Source organism: Oncorhynchus mykiss, chromosome 15 (genome assembly GCF_057628025.1).
Source record: "Oncorhynchus mykiss isolate SJ-2025 chromosome 15, ASM5762802v1, whole genome shotgun sequence".
NCBI classification, from domain to species: Eukaryota; Metazoa; Chordata; class Actinopteri; order Salmoniformes; family Salmonidae; genus Oncorhynchus; species Oncorhynchus mykiss.
The window spans coordinates 65,012,367-65,039,124 of NC_143036.1; the positions used below are offsets into that span (position 1 = coordinate 65,012,367).

The 26,758-nt window shown below is 44.0% G+C and overlaps 1 protein-coding gene across 6 annotated transcripts; it reads left to right on the top strand.

Annotated features, from left to right (window-relative positions):
- The first annotated feature begins 2,798 nt into the window (after nt 1-2,798).
- LOC110490523 (TERF1-interacting nuclear factor 2) lies at nt 2,799-26,507 on the top strand. 6 transcript variants are annotated; one of them, XM_090200808.1, is made up of 12 exons: nt 2,799-3,074; nt 4,649-4,883; nt 4,993-5,097; nt 5,907-6,017; nt 6,195-6,315; nt 20,291-20,395; nt 21,328-21,524; nt 22,274-22,378; nt 22,489-22,584; nt 22,918-23,028; nt 23,206-23,326; nt 24,339-26,507. In XM_090200808.1, exons 7-12 carry the CDS (start codon nt 21,375-21,377, stop codon nt 25,508-25,510), a joined length of 1,755 nt encoding a protein of 584 aa, XP_090056934.1. In that variant the 5' UTR covers nt 2,799-3,074; nt 4,649-4,883; nt 4,993-5,097; nt 5,907-6,017; nt 6,195-6,315; nt 20,291-20,395; nt 21,328-21,374; the 3' UTR covers nt 25,511-26,507. The 6 variants fall into 6 exon arrangements, with proteins under 6 accessions (XP_090056934.1, XP_090056933.1, XP_036800797.1 ...); XM_090200807.1 differs by lacking the exons at nt 2,799-3,074; nt 4,649-4,883 and adding an exon at nt 23,434-23,715 and having other exon boundaries at nt 4,985-5,097; XM_021563953.3 differs by lacking the exons at nt 2,799-3,074; nt 4,649-4,883; nt 4,993-5,097; ... (1 more) ...; nt 6,195-6,315; nt 20,291-20,395 and adding exons at nt 20,788-21,136; nt 23,434-23,715.
- Nucleotides 26,508-26,758: the final 251 nt, after the last annotated feature.

Genomic DNA, 26,758 nt, shown 5'->3' on the forward strand with positions numbered 1-26,758 from the left:
CACTACAGCGATGCTCCCAAGTAGCAGACATTGGCTGGGACATTATGTGCTATTTATCAGTGTTGATTACAGCACATACCTGGGCTTGGGTGTGCAGGGAAGAGCACATCTATGGTGGCTTGTTGCCTCAATAGAACCATTAGCGTGTATCATTCATTTAGATAATAATACATTGCTTGCATGCCTAGCTAGGTTATTGAATATTTCCATTGTGGCAAGTTACAACATACTATTGCTCGGAAGTTGCATACCCACTCACTGTTCATTATTAATTTGCGTATCAGACTGCTGCATGATCATTCTCCATTTGCCAAGAGACTGCATATCTAAATGTCATTGAGAACATTAATCAGCTGCTGAAATATGAGGGACCCTGTTTTCTCTCGGCTTGAGGGTATAATAGGCAGATGTCGCCGCAGGTCAGACATTATCATCCCTATTAATTAATGTTGATGGTTGAGAGACAGCTCCCCTATTGTGTCCCCAAAAAACTGCAGATGACTTTGACCTCCGTCTGACAAGGTAAGCAGGTTGGACAAGCCTATAGCACAATGATGAGCGCTCTAACTGCAACGATTCTCGTCCTCGTCTGATGAGAAATATGACGGCTCGGACCAAAATGCAGCCTGGTACGTGTCCATGTTAACTTTATTCATCTGAACACAAAATAACAAAGGTGAAACAACGAAAAAACAAAACAGTCCTATCAGGTGACAAAACACAAAACAGGAAACAACTACCCACAAACACAGGTGGGAACAGACTACCTAAATATGGTTCTCAATCAGAGACAACGATAGACAGCTGCCTCTGATTGGGTAGCATACCAGGCCAAACACAGAAATACAAAACATAGAACAAGAAAATAGAATGCCCACCCCGACTCACGCCCTGAACAAACCAAAAATAGAGAGGAACTAAAAGGAACTAAGGTCAGGATGTGACAGTACCCCCCCAAAGGTGCGGACTCCGGCTGCAAAACCTGAACCTGTAGGGGAGGGTCTGGGTGGGCATTTCACCACGGTGGCTGCTCTGGTGCGGGATGTAGACCCCACTCCACCTTAATCTTGGCCCACTTATGTAGCGCCTCTGGAGTGGCGACCCTCTCCGCCCACCTCGGACTGGGGACCCTCACCGCGGGCCCCGAACAGGTGGGAGACTCTGGCAGCGCTGGACAGGCGGGAGACTCTGGCGGCGCCGGACAGGTGGGAGACTTTGGCGGCTCTGGAGTGACGGGCGGCTCTGGCGGCTCCGGACTGACGGGCGGCTCTGGCGGCTCTGAACTGATGGGCGGCTCTGGCGGCTCCGGACAGACGGGCGGCTCTGGGGGCTCTGGACAGACGGACGGCTCTGGCGGCTCTGGACAGACTGGCGGCTCTGGCGGCTCCGGACAGGCGGGAGGCTCTGGCAGCTCCGGACAGGCGGGTGGCTCTGGCGGCGCCGGACACATCTTGGGTGTCTGAGATTTGATTGAGCTGCACCACTGACACTTCCTCATATGAACTCTTGGCTTCATCAGGATGAAAATTAGAACCATGCTCTTTATCCTCAAAAGTATGTCTGAGGGTCTTTGCTGAGCAGTTGATATTCCCTCGTTTAAACTCTCCAGAGGCCAGAGGTTTTGAACCTGAGCCTCATTTACATTCTCTGTTTGTACCATTTTGTTTAATTTCACCTTGTTGTCACTAGCAATACAATGTATAAACGTGTCAGACGTACAGGTATGACACTCCATCGTTGTTGCAGTTGGCTTCTTAACTAATCATCTGCTAATAATTGGTATTTGGAAAATCCATTAGCACAAAGCAAGAGTGCATGAAAGTCGTGTATGGAATAATTTTATTTCACACCAGGGTAAGCAAAAACAAATTGTTGAGGTGTTTTGTTTTTCCAACTGATATTCAACACAATAACAGTGAATTAATGTATTGCTTTGGAATTAATATAGCATGCAGCATTACATGTAGGCATTACAAGAAAGACTGAGAAATAACCAGCAGGATGTTTGACCCCCCTGAAAAACTGAACATATTTGGTTAGTAGAATCCCAACTAAGTATTTTCCACCCCAGTTTATTTGACACCAGTAGTAACGTTTTTTCTTTACCAGTGTGTGGTCTTGCACTGACTAAAATATTAAATTATATTCATATGCTTTTGGGACACATTTTTGCCACATGTTTGGCGCTAGACTGACAATGACAACATAGCAGTCTAAAAGGGTAGCTATCCATGATGCTGATATGTGTATCACTACTCAAATATCAACATAAAGCTTCCTGTGACCTAGCTTTTTGTTCAAACTCACCTGTTTTGTATTCTAGGGACTCTAGTGAGTAGACTGTACCCTGGTTGTACAGACACACAATGAATAATGTTTCCTGTACAGTGCTATATTTGTACAATATATGTTGTCCAGGCAACCCACTTTAAGCTGTTTGACCAAAATAAAAGGCCAGCGACATATATTATTCAGAGCCTCATGAAATACACTATACAGGCCCTACTGAGTAATCCCCACAATACTTTTACTGAGGCACCCAGAATAGTTTTTGCTTTATAAGCCAATATGTATTCCATATATAGTGATTCACATTGTGGACATTTATTTGAACTTGGAATATGTTTTAAAACCCACATTTAATCCAAATGTCACTTAATTATGATTTTTTTAAAATCATTGTTCATGTTTAGACAATTATTTTCCATATATCATTAATAATCAAAGGTTATTGCGCATTTCTACAATTATGTAACGTGAGGGACTTTTCTTTGGACGATTTTTGAAATCCATGACCTGGAAGTACTTTTTTAGTGTTGCTGATGAGACGCTGGATCTAGCAACCTCTTTAAAAAAACTGTTTTATTTAACTTAGCTGATTCGGGTATTGTTAGCTTGGATACATATATCAACCTTTTAAGTTAGGTTGCAAGCGCTTTAATATATTATGTGTATTCTAGGCTTGGTCGCACTATCTAACGTTAACATCGAAATCTGTAGCTAGCTTGTTTCAGGTGTCTTTTTGCTTTGCAAACTAGCTATGGATAACATTATTGATCCAGCATCAGAACAAGGTTAGTTTGCTGTTTTGTCATGCATTGCTTATCACATAGCAGTAGCTAAATGTAGAAAAATTATATGGCATGACTCATTTTGTTTTTACATGGATCATTCAAATATGTCCTATAGTTTACCTACACATAGCTTGTAATATTACTAACTAGCTGAGTTATGGGATATATATTACTAGCTGAGTTATGGGATATATATTACTAGCTGAGTTATGGGATATATATTACTAGCTGAGTTATGGGATATATATTACTAGCTGAGTTATGGGATATATATTACTAGCTGAATTATGGGATATATATTACTAGCTGAATTATGGGATATATATTACTAGCTGAGTTATGGGATATATATTACTAGCTGAATTATGGGATATATATTACTAGCTGAATTATGGGATATATATTACTAGCTGAGTTATGGGATATATATTACTAGCTGAATTATGGGATATATATTACTAGCTGAATTATGGGATATATATTACTAGCTGAATTATGGGATATATATTACTAGCTGAGTTATGGGATATATATTACTAGCTGAGTTATGGGATATATATTACTAGCTGAATTATGGGATATATATTACTAGCTGAATTATGGGATATATATTACTAGCTGAGTTATGGGATATATATTACTAGCTGAATTATGGGATATATATTACTAGCTGAATTATGGGATATATATTACTAGCTGAGTTATGGGATATATATTACTAGCTGAATTATGGGATATATATTACTAGCTGAATTATGGGATATATATTACTAGCTGAATTATGGGATATATATTACTAGCTGAATTATGGGATATATATTACTAGCTGAATTATGGGATATATATTACTAGCTGAGTTATGGGATATATATTACTAGCTGAATTATGGGATATATATTACTAGCTGAATTATGGGATATATATTACTAGCTGAGTTATGGGATATATATTACTAGCTGAATTATGGGATATATATTACTAGCTGAATTATGGGATATATATTACTAGCTGAATTATGGGATATATATTACTAGCTGAGTTATGGGATATATATTACTAGCTGAGTTATGGGATATATATTACTAGCTGAATTATGGGATATATATTACTAGCTGAGTTATGGGATATATATTACTAGCTGAGTTATGGGATATATATTACTAGCTGAGTTATGGGATATATATTACTAGCTGAGTTATGGGATATATATTACTAGCTGAATTATGGGATATATATTACTAGCTGAATTATGGGATATATATTACTAGCTGAATTATGGGATATATATTACTAGCTGAGTTATGGGATATATATTACTAGCTGAATTATGGGATATATATTACTAGCTGAATTATGGGATATATATTACTAGCTGAGTTATGGGATATATATTACTAGCTGAGTTATGGGATATATATTACTAGCTGAATTATGGGATATATATTACTAGCTGAGTTATGGGATATATATTACTAGCTGAGTTATGGGATATATATTACTAGCTGAGTTATGGGATTAGTCGATTTTGCATTTATTATTTGTTTATCTGTTTAATTGTTAATTGCTCTCTTCAGTTTGGTGACAGGTCTCCCTCCCTCTGTTCTCCTTGCATCTCCTGGTTCCACCTCTACGCCTGATGTGGCTTTCATGTGGCAAGTGACACAACGGCGTAATGTGATGCAGTATGGGAAGCTGGAGGAGTTTGTGACTTTGGTGACAGAGATGGTTCCAGAGCTGCTGAGCTCCAGGCAGAGGACACAAATCATTCTGGGACTGAGAGCAAGGGAGAGAGAGGTGGAAATGTTGAGGGTTGGTATGGGAAGAGTCTTATGATGGAACAAACTATGGGCAGCTACTAGCTGCAATTACTGTACGTCTGTCCCTAGTCCTGATTTTCACATATCCACCTCTGTTCCAGATGGTTTTAGAGTTGTGTTGCAGTGCGGGCACAGCTGACCTCCAGACTATCCAGGCCCACTTGAACATAATCCACACTTTGACAGAAAAATCCTTACACAAAGAGGTAGGTTAAATAGACAACACTTTATGAATGAGACACTGGAGAACATTATTTCTGAGGGATACACTCCTGTACCTTTGTCAGATGTTTTGTTTGCTTGCACCTAATGACAGAGTCATGGTGATGAATTGGAGGCTTCAGATTCTAACTTTGTGGAGCTTTTTTTTCTCCACCTTTATTTAACCAGGTAGGCTAGTTGAGAACAAGTTCTCATTTAGTCCAAATCCTGCTGGAAGCCCCATCTGAGAGGGAGCATTTCTTCCATGTCAGGAACTTTCTCTCTAGACTTCTTTATGATAATTTTGCTTGAATATATTTCTTAAATAGGCTACTAGTTGAAAATCATCTACGTAGATTTAAAGGTTATAAGTATCCTTCGTCTGCATTCAAAATACCCTAAAGATCTTGTTAAAGTGGCACTCCAGTCTCCTTTTCACATAATTTATCACCAAATTTACTTAACAAAAGGCACATCTCAACAGGTGGTCCAAGTATAACATAGTACAAGTGGGTCAGGGCCTTTTTATTTGATGTTTTTGCTCCTCCATTGTTCCCACAAGCCAGGGAGGAGGTTGACGACATAACATCAGACCATCTCAACTGCTCGAATGGCCTCCATAAAGTTTGTAGTTGTCTAAAAAGCACTATTTTGCTCAAAAGGTGTTTTTTTTACCCTTAAATGTGTATACATTACTGTACTTATACTTGGGATATTGTTTCTCAACAGGAAAAGTTCCAAAAAAGCGGGAGTTCATTTTTAATGGAAACATTTGGCACTAGATCCATTTCATACTAAATTGTCTATTTCACAGTAGGTGTTCCCAGTCCACTATGGCCCTCGGTATGACACAGCGCTGCAGACACTGGTGTGGGAGTTCCTCTCCAGACTGGAGGAGCTGCTGCCTGTACCAGACCTCACGCAGGTACTGAGGAAAACATCTCCGTTCTAAAAGATTGACGGAACATGGCATAATGTGGCTCTACAGATGAATTTAATGGTGTATCTGGTCATTTCAAAATGTGTCTAAAACCTCAAGTGGCTGGTACAATGTATTTGAACTTTTTATTATGCTGTATTCCCCTTGTCCTGCTCCTCTTAGACAACAGCATGGCTCAGTGCTGCCCCCTCTGTCCTGGAGGAATGTGGACAGACTGTCTTTGACCCTGAACAACTGAAGACAGTGCTGCAGCACCATCAGCGTCATGGAAACCTGAACAAGAGTAAGTCTCCTTCCAGATAATGGCTATGAAGTAAATAGTCCAATTGGACACCTCTTGTATTTTTTACTTGGCAATATAGGTGAGTATAACTGATCTCTCCTACCCAGGTCATGTCTCTAAATACACTGCAGATACCATCCTGTCCACACTGTCCCTCCCTCCAAAAATGAGAGTTGTTATTAACTATGAGCCAGACAACTCTGACAATGGGAGGCAATACTCAGATGAATGCATAGATAATGGGGTCTGTGAAAATGAAGACCACAATGAAATCCTGGATGAAAGCACTGATAGATGTTGGGAGGATCTAGGACTGTCAACATCAGAGCAACAGGAGGGTCTGCCACCTGCAGAGACCTCAGTGTTGGTTACTCTATTGGGTACCCTATGATGGTAAGGAAAATAAAAAAGGTCAAACACTCATCCATTGTTTGACTAATATAGCATCTAAATTCGAATTTATATACTGAACAAAAATATTAACGCAACATGCAATAATTTCAACGATTTTACTGAGTTACAGTTCATAAAGGAAATCAGTCAATTGAAATAAATAAATTAGGCCCTAATCTATGGACTTCACATGACTGGGAATGGGCGCAACCATGCCTGGGAAGCGGTCCCATGGGAGCCAGGCCCAGCCATTCAGAATGAGTTTTTCCCCACAAACAGGATTCATTACAGACAGAAATACTCTTCAGTTTCATCAGCTGTCTGGGTGGCTGGTCTCAGACGACCCCGCAGGTGAAGAAGCCGGATGTGGAAGTTCTGGGCTGGCGTGGTTAGTTGGACATACTGGCAAATTCTCTAAAATGATGTTCGAGAGGCGGCTTATGGTAGAGAAATTAACATTAAATTATCTGGCAATAGCTCTGGTGGACATTCCTGCAGTCAACATGCCAATTTCACGCTCCCTCAACATGAGACATCTTTGGCATTATGTTGTGTGACAAAACTGCACATTTTAGAGTGGCATTTTATTTTCCTCGGCATAAGGTGCACCTGTGTAATGATCATGCTGTTTAATCAGCTTCTTGATATGCCACACCTTTCAGGTGGATGGATGATCTTGGCAAAGGAGAAATGCTCACTAACAGGGATGTAAATAAATGTGTTGTCACGAGTCCGACCGAGGGTGTTTCCCTTTCCCGGGCAGGTGGCGCTCGGCGGTCGTCGTCACCGGCCTATTAGCTGCCACTGATTGTTTTTCCTTCCCCTCCTTGTATGTTGAGTGGTAGCACCTGTGAATGTGTAATTAGTTTGTCTTTATTAGACAGCCGGCCCGCCTGGTTGTTGTGCGGGATTATTTCATTGTAAACCTTCGGCTCTGTGGTATAGGCACGTTGTGTCCCATTTGTACATTTTGATTCCCTGTGTTTTGGGAACGTAACGTTTTTGTGAGCACCCTGTGGTGCATTGGTGCGATTAAAGGACGCGCAGCATTGAACTCTCTGTCTCCTGCATTTGACTCCACACCCACGACACCCGGAGCCTTACAGAATCCCGCACCTATCAAATTGATGGAGTCAGCAGGAGCAGCAGCCAACCCTCTCCCATCGATGGAGGAACGGGTTCTCCACCACACCACCGTCCTTCATCGGATCGGATCCGCGATGGATCAAGTGAGGGAGAGAATGGACAGATGGGAGAGGAGTGGGCTCCTCTCTCCACCTTCGGCACCCACGGTTCCGGACTCCCCATCTCCCGACTCCAGCACCCTCCGTCTGACGCTACCGAGGGCTTATGATGGAGCGGCGGCGGGTGGCCAGGGGTTTCTGCTCCAGCTGGAGCTATACCTGGCCACCGTCAGACCCACTCCCTCAGGAGAAGAGAGGGTGAGTGTCCTCATCTCCTGCCTCACGGGTCGTGCCCTGGAATGGGCGAACGCGGTCTGGAATGGTCCAGACTCAGCGCGGGAGCACTACCCAGAGTTTTCCCGTCGCTTCCGCGCCGTGTTTGATCACCCTCTAGACGGCCGAGCGGCGGGAGAACGACTATTTCACCTCAGGCAGGAGAGGAGGAGCGCCCAGGATTACGCGCTGGAGTTCCGGACCTTGGCAGCCGGATCTGGGTGGAACGACAGGGCTCTCATGGACCACTACAGGTGTAGTCTCCGAGAGGATGTCCGCCGGGAGTTAGCGTGTCGGGACACCACTCTGTCACTGGATCAGCTGATTGACATGTCCATTCGACTGGATAATCTGCTGGCTGCCCGCGGGCGTTCAGAGAGGGTCCTGTGCGTTCCACCACCCAGCCCCTCCGCTCCCATTCCGATGGAGTTGGGAGGGGCTGCGCCGAGGGGTACCGGAGGAGGAGGCCTTCCCTGCACCAACTGTGGTCGGAGAGGACACACGTCTGATCGGTGCTGGGGGGGTCCGTCTGGGAGTAGAGATGGCAGGCGGAACGCTTCTCGGTCACCCCAGGTGAGTCAGCATCAAACTCACCCAGAACCCCCTGTTGGCCACATGTTTGTCTTAACTTTTTTCCTTCGCTTTTTTCCCTCTTCCCAGCATAGGGCGCTCGTCGATTCAGGCGCAGCTGGGAACTTTATGGATCGCGGACTCGCCCTTAAGTTAGGGGTTCCGCTGGTGCCGATAGATTCTCCTTTCCCCGTGCACTCCCTAGATAGCCGGCCATTAGGGTCAGGGATGGTCAGGGAGACCACGGTCCCACTGGACATGGTGACGCAGGGGAATCATAGGGAGCGTATCAGTTTCTTTATTATTGACTCGCCTGCGTTTCCAGTGGTGCTGGGGACTCCCTGGCTGGCCCGGCACAATCCTAAAATTTCGTGGAAACAGGGGGTTCTCCAGGGGTGGTCAGAGGAGTGTTCTGGAAGGTGTTTGGGAGTTTCCATCGGTGCCACGTCGGTGGAGAGTCCAGACCAGGGTTCCACGGTGTGCATTCCCCCCGAGTATGCCGATTTGGCAATCGCTTTCAGTAAAGTGAAAGCGACTAAATTACCACCTTATCGACCGGGAAGGGATTGTACGATAGATCTCCAGGTAGACGCTGCGCTTCCCAAGAGTCACGTGTACCCGCTGTCCCAGGAGGAGACGTTGGCAATGGAGACATATGTCACGGAGGCGCTGGGACAGGGGTACATTCGGTCCTCCATTTCACCCGTCTCCTCAAGTTTCTTTTTTGTGAGGAAAAAGGAGGGAGGCTTGCGTCCGTGTATCGATTATAGAGGTCTAAACGCCATCACAGTGGGGTATAGTTACCCTCTACCTCTCATCGCTACGGCGGTGGAATCGTTCCACGGAGCGCAGTTCTTCACAAAACTGGATCTCAGGAGCGCGTATAGTTTGGTGCGTATTCGGAAGGGAGACGAGTGGAAAACCGCATTTAGTACTACATCAGGCCACTATGAGTACCTCGTCATGCCGTATGGGTTAAAGAATGCTCCAGCCGTTTTCCAATCCTTTGTAGACGAGATTCTCAGGGACCTGTGCGGGCAGGGAGTGGTGGCTTATATCGATGACATTCTGATCTACTCGGCCACTCACACCGCGCATGTGTCTCTGGTGCGCAAGGTGCTTGGTAGACTGCTGGAGCATGACCTATACGTCAAGGCTGAGAAATGCGTGTTCTCTAAACGAGCCGTCTCTTTTCTGGGATATCGCATTTCCACCTCGGGGGTAGTGATGGAGGGTGACCGCATTAGGGCCGTGCGTAATTGGCCGACTCCGACCACGGTAAAGGAGGTGCAGCGTTTTCTGGGTTTTGCCAACTACTACCGGAGGTTTATCCGGGGTTTTGGCCAGGTAGCAGCTCCCATCACCTCACTGCTGAAGGGGGGCCCGGTGCGTTTGCAGTGGTCAGCAGAGGCGGACGGAGCATTCAACAAGTTGAAGGCGCTGTTTACTGATGCGCCCGTGTTGGCGCATCCGGACCCCTCTCTAGCATTCATAGTGGAGGTGGACGCGTCCGAGGCTGGGGTGGGTGCCGTGCTATCACAGCGCTCGGGTACGCCACCAAAACTCCGACCCTGCGCTTTCTTCTCAAGGAAGCTCAGCCCAGCGGAGCGTAACTATGATGTGGGGGACCGGGAGTTGCTAGCGGTGGTTAGAGCTCTGAAGGTGTGGAGACACTGGCTTGAGGGGGCTAAACACCCCTTTCTCATCTGGACCGACCACCAGAATCTGGAGTATATTCGGGCAGCTAGGAGACTTAACCCACGTCAGGCAAGGTGGGCCATGTTCTTCACCCGGTTCCGATTTACTTTGTCTTATAGACCGGGCTCCCAGAACGTGAAGGCTGACGCACTGTCCCGCCTTTATGACACGGAGGATGGGTCCACCGAACCTACTCCCATCCTTCCCGCATCGAAGCTGGTAGCCCCAGTGGTATGGGAGGTGGACTCGGACATCGAGCGGGCGTTACGGGCTGAACCCGCGCCTTCTCAGTGTCCAGCGGGGCGAAGGTACGTGCCGCTTGGTGTTCGGGACAAACTGATTCGGTGGGCTCACGTTCTACCCTCCTCGGGTCACCCTGGGGTGACGAGGACAGTGGGGAGCCTTCAGGGGAGGTATTGGTGGCCTACGTTGGCTAAGGACGTTAAGGGTTATGTCTCCTCCTGTTCAGTGTGCGCTCAGAGTAAGGCTCCTAGGCACCTTCCTAGAGGGAAGCTACAACCCCTCCCTGTTCCACAGCGGCCATGGTCACATCTGTCCATAGATTTCCTAACCGATCTCCCGCCGTCTCAGGGGAACACCACGGTTCTGGTGATTGTGGATCGGTTCTCTAAGTCCTGCCGTCTCCTCCCGTTGCCCGGTATCCCTACAGCCCTACAGACTGCGGAGGCGTTATTCACCCATGTCTTCCGGCACTACGGGGTGCCGGAGGACATCGTTTCTGATCGGGGCCCCCAATTCACGTCCCGGGTATGGAGAGCGTTCATGGAACGTTTGGGGGTCTCTGTCAGCCTGACCTCCGGTTATCACCCCGAGAGTAATGGGCAGGTGGAGAGAGTGAACCAGGAGGTGGGTAGGTTTCTGCGGTCGTATTGCCAGGATCGGCCAGGGGAGTGGGCACGATACATTCCCTGGGCTGAAATGGCTCAGAACTCACTACGCCACTCCTCTACTAACGTGTCCCCTTTTCAGTGTGTGTTGGGGTACCAGCCGGTCCTGGCACCATGGCATCCGAGCCAGACCGAGGCTCCTGCGGTGGAGGAATGGGTACAGCGCTCCAAGGAGACCTGGAGGGCCGTCCAGGAATCTCTACGACAAGCGAGTGGACGGCAGAAGAGGAGTGCTGACCGCCACCGCAGTGAGGCCCCCGTGTTTGTACCGGGGGACAGGGTCTGGCTCTCGACCCGAAACCTACCTCTCCGCTTGCCCTGCCGGAAGCTGGGTCCGCAGTGTGTAGGGCCCTTTAAAGTCCTGAGGAGGATAAACGAGGTGTGTTATCGATTACAACTCCCTTCCTATTATCGTATTAACCCCTCGTTTCATGTGTCTCTCCTCAGGCCGGTGGTAGCTGGTCCCCTGCAGGACAGTGAGGTACCGGAGGTCCCTCCCCCCCCGCTGGACATCGAGGGGTCCCCGGCGTACACGATCCGGGCCATTCTGGACTCAAGACGCCGGGTGAGGGGCCTGCAGTACCTCGTGGACTGGGAGGGGTACGGTCCGGAGGAGGGGTGCTGGGTACCGGTGGGGGACATCTTGGATCCCTCCATGTTGAGGGATTTCCATCGCCTCCATCCGGATCGCCCTGCGCCTCGTCCTCCGGGGCGACCTCGAGGCCGGTGTCGGCGCGCTGCGGGAGCCACGCGTCAGGGGGGGGGTACTGTCACGAGTCCGACCGAGGGTGTTTCCCTTTCCCGGGCAGGTGGCGCTCGGCGGTCGTCGTCACCGGCCTATTAGCTGCCACTGATTGTTTTTCCTTCCCCTCCTTGTATGTTGAGTGGTAGCACCTGTGAATGTGTAATTAGTTTGTCTTTATTAGACAGCCGGCCCGCCTGGTTGTTGTGCGGGATTATTTCATTGTAAACCTTCGGCTCTGTGGTATAGGCACGTTGTGTCCCATTTGTACATTTTGATTCCCTGTGTTTTGGGAACGTAACGTTTTTGTGAGCACCCTGTGGTGCATTGGTGCGATTAAAGGACGCGCAGCATTGAACTCTCTGTCTCCTGCATTTGACTCCACACCCACGACACCCGGAGCCTTACATGTGTGCACGAAATTTGAGAGGAATAAGCTTTTTGTGTATATGGAACATTTCTGGGATCTTTTATTTCAGCTCATGAAACATGGGACCAACACTTTACATGTTGTGTTTATATTTTTGTTAAGCATATATATACAGTGGGGAGAACAAGTATTTGATACACTGCCGATTTTGCAGGTTTTCCTACTTACAAAGCATGTAGAGGTCTGTAATTTTTTTATCATAGGTACACTTCAACTGCGAGAGACGGAATCTAAAACAAAAATCCAGAAAATCACATTGTATGATTTTTAAGTAATTAATTTGCATTTTATTGCATGACATAAGTATTTGATCACCTACCAACCAGTAAGAATTCCGGCTCTCACAGACCTGTTAGTTTTTCTTTAAGAAGCCCTCCTGTTCTCCACTCATTACCTGTATTAACTGCACCTGCTTGAACTCGTTACCTGTATAAAAGATACCTGTCCACACACTCAATCAAACTCCAACCTCTCCACAATGGCCAAGAACAGAGAGCTGTGTAAGGACATCAGGGTTAAATTGTAGACCTGCACAAGGCTGGGATGGGCTACAGGACAATAGGCAAGCAACTTGGTGAGAAGGCAACAACTGTTGGCGCAATTATTAGAAAATGTAAGAAGTTCAAGATGACGGTCAATCACCCTCGGTCTGGGGCTCCATGGAAGATCTCACCTCGTGGGGCATCAATGATCATGAGGAAGGTGAGGGATCAGCCCAGAACTACACGGCAGGACCTGGTCAATGACCTGAAGAGAGCTGGGACCACAGTCTAAAAGAAAACTATTCGTAACACACTACGCCGCCATGGATTAAAATCCTGCAGCTTGCGCAAGGTCCCCCTGCTCAAGCCCGCGCATGTCCAGGCCCGTCTGAAGTTTGCCAATGACCATCTGGATGATCCAGAGGAGGACTGGGAGAAGGTCATGTGGTCTGGTGAGACAAAAATAGAGCTTTTTGGTCTAAACTCCACTCGCCGTGTTTGGAGGAAGAAGAAGGATGAGTACAACCCCAAGAACACCATCCCAACCGTGAAGCATGGAGGTGGAAACATCATTCTTTGGGGATGCTTTTCTGCAAAGGGGACAGGACGACTGCACCGTATTGAGGGGAGGATGGATGGGGCCATGTATCGCGAGATCTTGGCCATCAACCTCCTTCCCTCAGTAAGAGCATTGAAGATGGGTTGTGGCTGGGTCTTCCAGCATGGCAATGACCCGAAACACACAGCCAGGGCAACTAAGAAGTGGCTCCGTAAGAAGCATCTCAAGGTCCTGGAGTGGCCTAGCCAGTCTCCAGACCTGAACCCAATATAAAATCTTTGGATGGAGCTGAAAGTCCGTATTTCCCAGCGACAGCCCCGAAATCTGAAGGATCTGGAGAAGGTCTGTATGGAGGAGTGGGCCAAAATCCCTGCTGCAGTGTGTGCAAACCTGGTCAAGAACTACAGGAAACGTATGATCTCTATAATTGCAAAAAAAGGTTTCTGTACCAAATATTAAGTTCTGCTTTTCGGATGTATCAAATACCTATGTCATGCAATAAAATGCAAATTAATTACTTAAATGTGATTTTCTGGATTTTTGTTTTAGATTCCATCTCTCACAGTTGAAGTGTACCTATGATAAAAATTACAGACCTCTACATGCTTTGTAAGTTGGAAAACCTGCAAAATCGGCAGTGTATCAAATACTTGTTCTCCCCACTGTATGCACAGTCGTGAAGAGGGCATGGCAGCGCCTCTTCTCCTTCAGGAAGCTGGAAAGATGTGGCATAGGCCCTTGGATCCTCAAAAAGTTATACAGCTGCACCATCAAAGCATCTTGACTTGCTGCATCACTGCTTGGAATTGCAAAGGGCGGTGCGCCCTTGACTGCAAAGTAATATAGAGGGTGGTCCGGACAACCCAGTACATCACTGGGGCCGAGCTCCCTGCCATCCAGGACCTCTATATCAGGCGAGGCCAGAGGAAGGCTGGAAAATTGCCAAAGACTCCAGGCCACCCAAGCCACAGACTGTTCACTCTGCTCCCGTCCGACAAATAGTACCGGAGCATCGGCTTTCGGACCAACAGGCTCCGAAACAGCTTCTACCCCCTTGCGATAAGACTGTTAATTAGCCAGACTGCTAAATAGTCCATTAAGTGTACCCAAACTATCTGCACTAACTCTGTCTTGCACTGACTCTATGTACACTCACTAGACTATACAGTGCCTTCGGGAAGTATTCAGACCCCTTGACTTTTTCCACATTTTGTTACGTTACAGCCTTATTCTGAAATATATTTTTTTATTTTAATTCTCAGCAATCTACACACAATAGCCCATAACGACAAAGTGAAAACAGATTTAGACATTTTTGCAAATGTATGAAAAATAGAAAACAGATACCTTATTTACATAAGTATTCAGACCCTTTGCTACGAGACTTTAAATTGAACTCGGGTGCATCCTATTGTAAGGGATTTCCTCCTCTTCTTCCGAAGAGGAGAGGCAAGAAGGATCGGAGGACCAATATGCGGCGTGGTTCTTTAAATAAGAAATACTACACATGAACACGACTGAAATACAAAAACAATAAACGTGGAACGAACGAAACCCAAAACAGTACCGTGTGGTGAAAAAACACAGACACGGAAACAAACACCCACAAACACACAGTGAAACCCAGGCTACCTAAGTATGATTCTCAATCAGAGACAACTAATGACACCTGCCTCGGATTGAGAACAATACTAGGCCGAAACATAGAAATCCCCAAATCATAGAAAAACAAACATAGCACCCCAACTCACGCCCTGACCATACTAAATAATGACAAAAACAAAGGAAATAAAGGTCAGAACGTGACACCTATTTCTATTAATCATTCTTGAGATATTTCTACAACTTGATTGGAGTCCACCTGTGGTAAATTCAATTGATTGGACATGATTTGGAAAGGCACACACCTGTCTATATCAGGTCCCACAGTTAGCGGTGCATGTCATAGCAAAAAACAAGCCATGAGCTTGAAGAAATTGTCCCTAGAGCTCCGAGAGGGGATTGTGTCAAGGCACATATCTGGTGAAGGGTACCAAATATGTCTGCAGCATTGAAGGTCCCCAAGAACACAGTGGCCCCCAACATTCTTAAATGGAAACTGAAATGGTCCACTCACACAGACAGTGTGGTGAAGAAGGCGCAACAGCGCCTCTTCAACCTCAGGAGGCTGAAGAAATTTGGCTTGTCACCCAAAACCCTACCAAACTTTTACAGATGCACAATCGAGAGCATCCTGTCGGGCTGTATCACAGCCTGGTATGGCAACTGCACCGCCCTCAACCGCAAGGCTCTCCAGAGGGTGGTGCGGTCTGCATAACGCATCACCGGGAGCAAACTACCAGCCCTCCATGACACCTACAGCACCCAATGTCACAGGAAGCCAAAAAGATCATCAAGAACATCAACCACCCGAGCCACTGCCTGTTCACACCGCTACCATCCAGAAGGCGAGGTCAGTATAGATGCATCAAAGCTGGGACCGAGAGACTGAAAAACAGCTTCTATCTCATGGCCATCAGACTGCTAAACAGCAATCATTAACTCAGAGAGGCTGCTGCCTACATTGAGACCCAATCACTGGCCACTTTAATAAATGGATCACTAGTCACTTTACATTGCAATGCATTCTAAATAATGCCACATTAATAATGTTTACATATCTTACATTTCTCATATCACATGTATATTCCATATTTTATACCATCTATTGCACCTTGCCTTTGTGGCTTTTCTTATTTTTCTCACATGTACATATTCTCATTCACCCCTTTAGATTTGTGGGTATTAGGTAGTTGTTGGAGAATTGTTAGATATTACTGCACTGTCGGAAATGGAAGCACAAGCATTTCGCTACACTCGCATTAATATCTGCTAACCGCGTGTAAGTGACAAATAAAATTAGATTTGATTTGAAGAAGTTTGAAACCCCCAAGACTCTTCCCGGAGCTAGCCGCCCGGCCGGACTGCGCAATCCGGGGAGAATGGCCTTAGTTAGGGAGCTAAGAACCCAATGGTCACTCTGGCAGAGCTATAGAGTTCCTCTGTGGATATGGGAGAACCTTCCAGAAGGACAACCATCTCTGCAGCACTCCACCAATCAGGCCTTTATGGTAGAGTGGCCAGACGGAAGCCACTCCTCAGTAAAAGGCACATGACAGCCCACTTGGAGTTTGCCAAAGGGCACCTAAAGACTCTCAGACCATGAGAAGCAAAATTCTCTGGTCTGATGAAACTAAGATTGAACTCTTTGGCCTGAATGGCAAGCATGACGTTTGGAGGAAAACTGGCACCATCCCGACGGTGAAGCATCATGCTGTGGGGATGGTTTTTCAGCGGCAGGGACTGGGAGACTTGTCAGGATCGAAGGAAAGATGAACGAGCAAAGTACAGAGAGATCCTTGATGAAAACCTGCCCCAGAGCTCTCAGGACCTCAGACTGGGGAGAAGGTTCACCTTCCAACAGGACAACGACTTTAAGCACACAGCCAACAAAATGCAGGAGTGACTTCTGGACAAGTCTCTGAATGTCCTTGAGTGGCTAGCCAGAGCCCGGACTTGAATCTGATTGAACATCTTTAGAGAAACCTGAAAATAGCTGTGCAGCAACGCGCCCATCCAACGTGACAGAGCTTGAGAGGATCTGCAGAGAAGAATGGTAGAAACTCCCCAAATACAGATGTGCCAAGCTTGTAGCGTCATACCCAAGAAGACTCAAAGCTGTAATCGCTACCGAAGTTGCTTCAACAAAGTACTGAGTTAAGGGTCTGAATACTTACGTAAATGTGATATTTCCTTTATTTATTTTTTTATAAATTAGCAAAAATTTCTACAAATCTCTTTTTGCTTTGTCATTATGGGATAATGTGTGTAGATTGATGAGGGAAAAAAACTATTCAATCAATTTTTAGAATAAAGCTGTAACTTAACAAAATGTTGAAAAAGTCAAAGGGTCTGAATACTTTCTGAAGGCACTGTATATACAAACCATATACACACTCACTCACACCACTGCATTGACACTCCCACATACATTCACATACATTAAAAATGCACACACACACACACACACACAGACCAACACAACGCAAACACACATACATACACATTTCACACACATGCACATTCAAACACACTTTTACACTCACAATTTGCTGCTGCTCTGTTATTTATTTTGCTCGTGTTATTATCTATCCTGATACCTAGTCCTTGTTTTCTTATCTTGTATTGGGTTATTGAGATACACGATGACTCAACAAATCTGCCAATGCTCAAGTGGCATAGTACAGTAGGATTGTTCAAGATACAAAATGATGTGTGGACAGACAAGATTGTAGCTTAATCTGATCCTGTCAGTTCCTAATTTCTTTGCATTAGGTAATATCATTAATTGAATGAGTCAGCTATGTCTTAATATTATTGCTGCAGGTCAACAAAATGACTTCTTGCAGTCCAAAAGTTCAAATATTGTCTTTTCAAATATTGTCTTTTCATATTTTATTTTTTTCTACAACAGAGACAAACACAAGAAAGGACAAACTTTCAACACTGGACTAAATGTATTAGTTAAGCATTTCATATAATAACATCAGCTTATTACAATGATGCCATAGACATGGAAAAGCAATTTCTCTCAGATGTTTGTGGGGAAAATTAAGTAGATCATGTCATTCTCATTCACGACAGCTCCGTCCGACATAGAGAGCAACAGTAATGGTGCCTTTTTGTAGGCACTAACTCCGCCATGGTTCGTTGGACAAAGCCTATGGGGAAATTAGTGGAGTTTTTGGAGGGTTTTTGGATAAATGCCAAAAATGAGTTATGTGGTTAACACAGGCTTAGGAGATCTTATATGTTTTGTTCTATGAGATCATCTTCATCAGCTAACTTTACTTTTTGTGAATTTGGAAGTAATTATGTAATCAGAAAAAGCACTAAGCACAAAAAGGCTTCATAACTCATAAAGGTCATGTTAAATGACTGATATTATCTCAAAGAACAAAACGTTCAAGATCTCCTAAGCCTGTGTTAACCTCTGACCTTATTTCTGGCATTTATTCCAAAACCCTATTTTTTTCCTATCCATTTTCCCCATGGGAATGGCTGAGCGTATGAGAGGTACAGTTGAAGTCGGAAGTTTACACACACAGTAGCCAAATACATTTAAACTCGGTTTTTCACAATTCCTGACATTTAATCCATGTAAAAATTCCCTGTTTTGGGTCATTGAGGATCACCACTTTATTTTAGAAATGTGAAATGTCAGAATAGTAGTAGAGATAATTATTTATTTCAGCTTTTATTTCTTTCATCACATTCCCAGTGGGTCAAAAGTTTATATACCCTCAATTAGTATTTGGTAGCATTGCCTTTAAATTGTTTAACTTGGGTCAAACGTTTCGGGTAGCCTTCTACTAGCTTCCCACAATAAGTTGGGTGAATTTTGTCCCATTCCTCCTGACAGAGCTGGTGTAACTGAGTCGGGTTTGTAGGTCTCCTTGATGGCACACACTTCTTCAGTTCTGCCCACAAATTTTTGGAGATCAAGGCTTTGTGATGGCCACTCCAATACCTTGACTTTGTTGTCCTTAAGCCATTTTGCCACAACTTTGGAAGTATGCTTGGGATCATTGTCCATTTGGAAGACCCATTTGCGACCAAGCTTTAACTTCCTGACTGATGTCTTGAGATGTTGCTTCAATATATCCACATAGTTTTCCTCCCTCATGATGCCATCTATTTTGTGAAGTGCACCACTCCCTCCTGCAGTAAAGCACCCCCACAACATTATGCTGCCACCCCCGTGCCTCATGGTTGGGATGGTATTCTTCGGCTTGCAAGTCTCCCCCCTTTTTCATCCTAACATAATGATGGTTATTATAGCCAAACATATCTATTTTTGTTTCATCAGACCAGAGGAAATTTCTTTGCAAACCGTAGTCTGGCTTTTTTGTGGCGGTTTTGGAGCAGTGGCGTCTTCCTGGCTGAGAGGGCTTTTAGGTTATGTCGTTATAGGACTCGTTTTACTGTGGATATAGATACTTTTGTACCTGTTTCCTCCAGCATCTTCCCAGGTTCCTTTGCTGTTGTTCTGGGATTGATTTGCACTTTTCACACCAAAGTACATTCATCTCTAGGACACAGAACGCGTCTCCTTCCTGAGCAGTATGACAGCTACGTGGTCCCATGGTGTTTATACTTGCGTACTATTGTTTGTACAGATGAACATGGTACCTTCAGGTGTTTGTAAATTGCTCTCAAGGATGAACCAGACTTGTGGAGGTCTACATTTTTTTTTCTGAGGTCATGGCTGATTTCTTTTGATTTTCCCATGATGTCAAGCAAAGAGGCACTGAGTTGGAAGGTAGGCCTTGATATACATCCACAGGTACACCTTCAATTGACTCAAATGATGTCAATTAGCCTATCATAAGCTTCTAAAGCCATGACATAATTTTCTGGAATTTTACAAGCTATTTAAAGGCACAGTCAACTTAGTGTATGTAAACTTCTGACCCACTGGAATTGCGATACCGTGAATTATAAGTGAAATAATCTGCAAACAATTGTTGGAAAAAACGACTTGTGTCATGTACAAAGTAGATGTCCTAACCGACTTGCCAAAACTATTGTTTGTTAACAAGAAATTTGTGGAGTGGTTGAAAAACGAGTTTTAATGACTCCAACCTAAGTGTATGTAAACTTTCAACTTGAACTGTAACGAATTTCCGTCTTTTAGGACTACAAGCTGGCGAGCTCTATTATCATCCATATTAATTAATGTTGATGGATAAGAGGCAGTTCCCCAGAAAACTGCAGATGACTTTGACATCTGTCTGACAAGGTAAGCAAGCTGGACAAGCCTTTTCCACAATGATGAGCTGTCTAATTTTCTTGGTAAGACGGCAGGAGGACAGTAACAGCAATTTGGTTGACATTTGAAACAAAAATATATACCATTAATAATATTTCGTTATAATACTTTTTATAATAATTTTAATTACGGAAGTGGAGCTGTCTCAGTCAGGGTTTGGACTAGGTGGTATACAGGAACAGTTTTGTAGCAGGTTGGGAGAACTTACAGGTTAGGAGACTTAGGCTATTTTAGTGGGCAATATTATAAACCCTCAATTAAACTAAATTATATATTGCAATGACTAAATACAAAGAGAATAATATTTGTGGTATGCATCTTTCTTTTTTAAACGAGGACCTTTATTCTGAAGGATTGTTTTTAAACATCACCCGGAAGTACAGTACTTCGTTGTCAATGATTTGTTTGTTGTCAGTAAAATCACCGATAGATGAGTAGAATATCTTTGGTAAAAGTAATTGCATGTGCAAATGTTGGCTATCTATAGAAAACGGGTTTAGTTTGCTAGCTAACTAGTATAGTATTAGCTAGCTTGCATGCAGATATCAACCTTTTTAGCCACGTTGTAAGCGCTTAGTGTATATTCTAGGCTTGGTCACTATCTAACCTTAGCATCAAACTCTTTAGCTAGCTAACAGTAGCTTGTTCCAGTGGCTATTTTTCTTTGCAAACTAGCTATGGATAACATTATTGATCCAGCATCAGAACAAGGTTAGTTTGTGTTAAATGTAGCCAAGTAGCTCAATGTAGAAAAATGATGTCATGACTCATTACATTTTTGTTTTGTTTTTACATGGACCATTCATACATGTCCTATAGCCTACACATCGCTTGTAATATTAACTAGCTGAATTATGGAATTGATTTGTTTATCTGTTAATTGCTCTTCTCTTCGGTGACAGATCTCCCTTCTTTCTCCTTACGTCTCCTGGTTCCACCTCTACGCCTGATGTCTGCTTTCATGTGGCAAGTGGCTCAACAACGTAATGTGATGCAATATGGGAAGCTGGAGGAGTTTGTGACTTTTGTGACAGAGATGGTTCCAGAGCTGCTGAGCTCCAGGCAGAGGACCCAACTCATTCTAGGACTGAGAGCAAGGGTGAGAGAGGTGGAAATGTTGAGGGTTGGGATGGGAAGAGTCTTATGATGGAACAAAAATTACTGTACGTCTGCCCTGCTCTGATTAATCAGGCTGTAATACACAATTCATTGGTACATACACCCTGCAACAAATGCCTGCAAAATCATGCAAATGTTCATTACAAGCCAGAATGTTGAATAAAATTCTCTGGGGGATTGTCCTTCTGCTATTGCACCAAACATTTCCACAGGAAATCATTGTTTACCCAACCTTTTAGAGATATGGTTCAGCACCTTGGTAAAATTAGTTTTACATTGGATATTTGTCATTCTCTCGTCAATAGCTATAGAACCAACCGTTCCATGACAATGGGAAAATGTATATTCTGAATCAGGTTAACCCCTGATAACCCCTGATTCAGAATATACATTTTCCCATTGTCATGGAACGGTTGGTTCTATAGCTATTGACGAGATAATGACAAATATCCAATGTAAAACTAACTTTACCTTAGTAGGCCCTAGACAATACTTCCCTGTGGATATTTTATCTAAAATTTCAAGCATCTGAAGGACAAACCACACAGACAACTGGTAGAGTAAGTTTACATTTAACTTTATTTAACATTCTGGCTTGTAAGGAACACTTACAAAATTTTGCAGGCATGCATTTCAGGCTGTATGTACCAATAAATTGTGTATTACAGCCTGATTAATCAGACTACCCTGGCCCTAGTCCTGCTTTTCACATATCCACCTCTGTTCCAGATGGTTTTAGAGTTGTGTTGCAGTGCGGGCACAGCTGACCTCCTGACTATCCAGGCCCACTTGAACATAATCCACACTTTGACAGAAAAATCCTTACACAAAGAGGTAGGTTAAATAGACAACACTTTATGAATGAGACACTGGAGAACATTATTTCTGAGGGATACACTCCTGTACATTTGTCAGATGTTTTGTTTGCTTGCACCTAATGACAGAGTCATGGTGATGAATTGGAGGCTTCAGATTCTAACTTTGTGGAGCTAGTCCAAACCCTGCTGGGAGACCCTTCTGAGAGGGAGCATTTCTTCCAGGTGAGGAACTTTCTCTCTAGACTTCTTTATGATCCTTTTGCTTGAATATATTTCTGAAGTAGGCTACCAGTTGAACATCTACTTAGATCAACTGCTCCTCCATTGTTCCCACAATTAAGGGAGGAGGCTGATGACATCAGACCAACTCCTTGAATGGCCTACGCTTGAAGTTTGCACTATTGTGCTTAATGTTTTGAATGTACACACCCTTACATGTGTGTACATTACTCTACTTATACTTGGGATATTGTTTCTCAACAGGTATGCAAGTTCCCAAGTAGCTGGAGTGCATCTTTAATGGACCCATTTCATGCTAAATTGTCTATTTTACAGGAGGTGTTTCCAGTCCACTATGGCCCTCGGTATGACACAGCGCTGCAGACACTGGTGTGGGAGTTCCTCTCCAGACTGGAGGAGCTGCTGCCTGTACCAGACCTCACGCAGGTACTGAGGAAAACATCTCCGTTCTAAAAGATTGACAGAACATGGCGTAATGTGGCTCTACAGATGAATTTAATGGTGTATCTGGTCATTTCAAAATGTGTCTAAAACCTCAAGTGGCTGGTACAATGTATTTGAACTTTTTATTATGCTGTATTCCCCTTGTCCTGCTCCTCTTAGACAACAGCATGGCTCAGTGCTGCCCCCTCTGTCCTGGAGGAATGTGGACAGACTGTCTTTGACCCTGAACAACTGAAGACAGTGCTGCAGCACCATCAGCGTCATGGAAACATGAACAAGAGTAAGTCTCCTTCCAGATAATGGCTATGAAGTAAATAGTCCAATTGGACACCTCTTGTATTTTTTGCTTGGCAATATAGGTGAGTATAACTGATCTCTCCTACCCAGGTCATGTCTCTAAATACACTGCAGATACCATCCTGTCCACACTGTCCCTCCCTCCAAAAATGAGAGTTGTTATTAACTATGAGCCAGACAACTCTGACAATGGGAGGCAATACTCAGATGAATGCATAGATAATGGGGTCTGTGAAAATGAAGCCCACAATGAAATCCTGGATGAAAGCACTGATAGATGTTTGGAGGATCTAGGACTGTCAACATCAGAGCAACAGGAGGGTCTGCCACCTGCAGAGACCTCAGTGTTGGTTATTCCAGTACCCTGTGATGGTAAGGAAAATAAAAAAAGGTCACTCATCCATTGTTTGACTTATAAAGTATATGAATTACAATGTAACTGTAATATAAACACTTCAGTAAATGAGGGATACGAAGTATATTGAAAGCAGTTGCTTCCACACAGGTGTGGTTCTTGATTTAATTAAACAATTAAAGTCACATCATGCTTAGGGTCATGTATAAAAATGCTGGGCAGGCCATTATGGCTATTATGGCCTTCCATGGCTATGCTCCCATCCACAATGCACGAATGGTAACTGAATGGTTTGAGCATGAAAACGATGTTAACTGTGCCATGGCCGTCGGTCACAGATCTCAACCCAATTGAACACTTATGGAAGATTATGGAGAGGTGCCATAGACAGCATTTTCCACCACCATCAACAAAGGACAAAACTATGAAATCTCTTGTGGAAGAATGGTGTCGCATCCCTCCAATAGAGTTCCAGATACTTGTAGAATCTATGCCAAGGTGCCCAACTCGTGGTGGCCCAAAGCCCTTTTAAAACATTTTATATTGGTGTTTCCTTTAGTTTGTCAGTTACCTGTGTAAATATATATATATATATATATAGTGGTTATGTAATCTTATCTCCTGTATTTTCTCCTTACAGAATTGAACTTGGATCATTCTCTCAACGTAATGGTGAATGCTGACGAGCCATGCCAGGTTCTTAACTGCACTCTACCTCCATTCTCTCACAGTGAAATGGCCAACCTCTGCAAGGACAATACCGACCAAGTAGAAAAGGACAGCAAGCAGGTTGACAAGAAAGAAGAAGTGGTCAGAAAGGGGGACAAAAATAATGAGATCAAACAGGTTGACAAGAAAACAAAGGTGGTCAGAAAGGGGGACAAAAAGAATGAGATCAAACAGGTTGACAAGAAAACAAAGGTGGTCAGAAAGGGGGACAAAAAGAATGAGATCAAACAGGTTGACAAGAAAACAAAGGTGGTCAGAAAGGGGGACAAAAAGAATGAGATCAAACAGGTTGACAAGAAAACAAAGGTGGTCAGAAAGGGGGACAAAAAGGTTGACAAGAAACAAGAGGGATCCCCTGTACCCCAAAACAGGACTCATACATGTGAGTGTGGGAAGGTTTTCAAAAAACCATCACTGCTGACGCTACATATGGGAGTTCACACGATGCCATATCATTGTGACCAGTGTCCCAAACGATATGCTACTCCTGGGGCTCTGAAAAAACACCAGTTACTTCACACAGAAGAAAGACCATTTGCATGTGAACACTGTGACCGGAGGTACAGGAGTGCATATGATCTCAAAGTGCACGTACGCATTCACTCTGGGGAGCGCCGTCACATGTGTACCATCTGTGGTAAGAGGTTTACCCAGCAGTGTGCACTAGTGAGACACATGCGAATGCATGCTGGGGAGAAGAATTATTTATGTAGCATATGTGGTAAGGCATTCCTTACCTTAGGAGAACTGCGTCTGCATACACGAACGCACACAGGAGAAAACCCCCACACCTGTAAACATTGTGGAAAGGGTTTCAAAGCATCTTGCCATCTTATGGTTCATCTGCGATCTCATACAGGCGAGCGTCCTTACACCTGCACCCAATGCCCCAAGTCTTTCACTACTTCAGACGCTCTTAGAAAGCACGTATATACTCACACTGGGGAGAAACCTCACGGGTGCTCAGAGTGTGGGAAAACATTTTCTCAAAGGGGTAATATGGTAAATCATATGAGAAGAGTTCATAAACCGGTTAAGATTCTCCAAAAGCAGTCCAACAGAAAGACAGACAAAGTCTCATAAAAAGATTGAAGAGATCGAAAGGAACCATGTAGGAGTTCATTCCAATGTAAATACTAGTACTATACACATGATTTTACAGGTCCTCTTTTGTATATCAGATTATCATACCAAAACATGTTTTTCAATACATTTCTTCAGATTTGTCATGTCTACACATGATATTCGAGACTACAAATAACGAGAATGATTTTAGAAGCGGGATTATGATTGACCCAATTTAAATGGTTTAAAAACTTCTTAGGGCTGAGATCCTGTTAATGGGATCGATATGACAACAGCCAGTGAAAGTGCAGGGCGCCAAATTCAAACAGAAATCTCATAATTTAAATTCCTCAAACATACAAGTATCTTATACCATTTTAAAGGTAATCTTCTTGTTAATCCCACCACAGTGTCCGATTTCAAATAGGCTTTACAGCGAAAGCACCACAAACGATTGTTAGGTCAGAATCAAGTCACAGAAAAACAGCCATTTTTCCAGCCAAAGAGTGGAGTCACAAAAATCAGAAAGAGAGAATTAATCACTAACCTTTGATGATCTTCATCAGATGACACTCATAGGACTTCATGTTACACAATACATGTATGTTTTGTTTGATAAAGTTCATATTTGTCTAAAAAAAATCTCAGTATACATTGGCGTGTTATGTTCAGTAGTTCCAAAAACATCCAATGATTTTGCAGAGAGCCACATCAATTTACAGAAATACTCATTATAAATGTTGATGAAAATACAAGTGTTATACATGGAACTTTAGATAAACTTCTCCTTAATGCAACCGCTGTGTCAGATTTCAAAAAAGCTTTACGGAAAAAGCAAACCATGTAATAATCTGAGTACGGCACTCAGAGACCCAACATGCCAAAAAGACATCCGCCATATTGTGCAGTCAACAGAAGTCAGAAATAACATTATAAATATTCAATTACCTTTGATGATCTTCATCAGAATGCACTCCCAGGAATCCCAGTTCCACAATAAATGTTTGTTTTGTTCGATAATGTCCATCTATGTTAAAATAGCTACTTTTGTTAGCGTGTTTTGTAAACAAATCCAAAGTCACGAAGCGCATTCACTAGGGGCAGACGAAATGTCAAAAAGTTCCGCTACAGTCCGTAGAAATGTCAAACGATGTATAAAATCAATCTTTAGGATGTTTTTAACATAAATCTTCAATAATGTTCCAACCGGAGAATCCTTTGTCTGTAGAAAAGCAATGGAACGGGTGCTACCTCTCACATGAACAA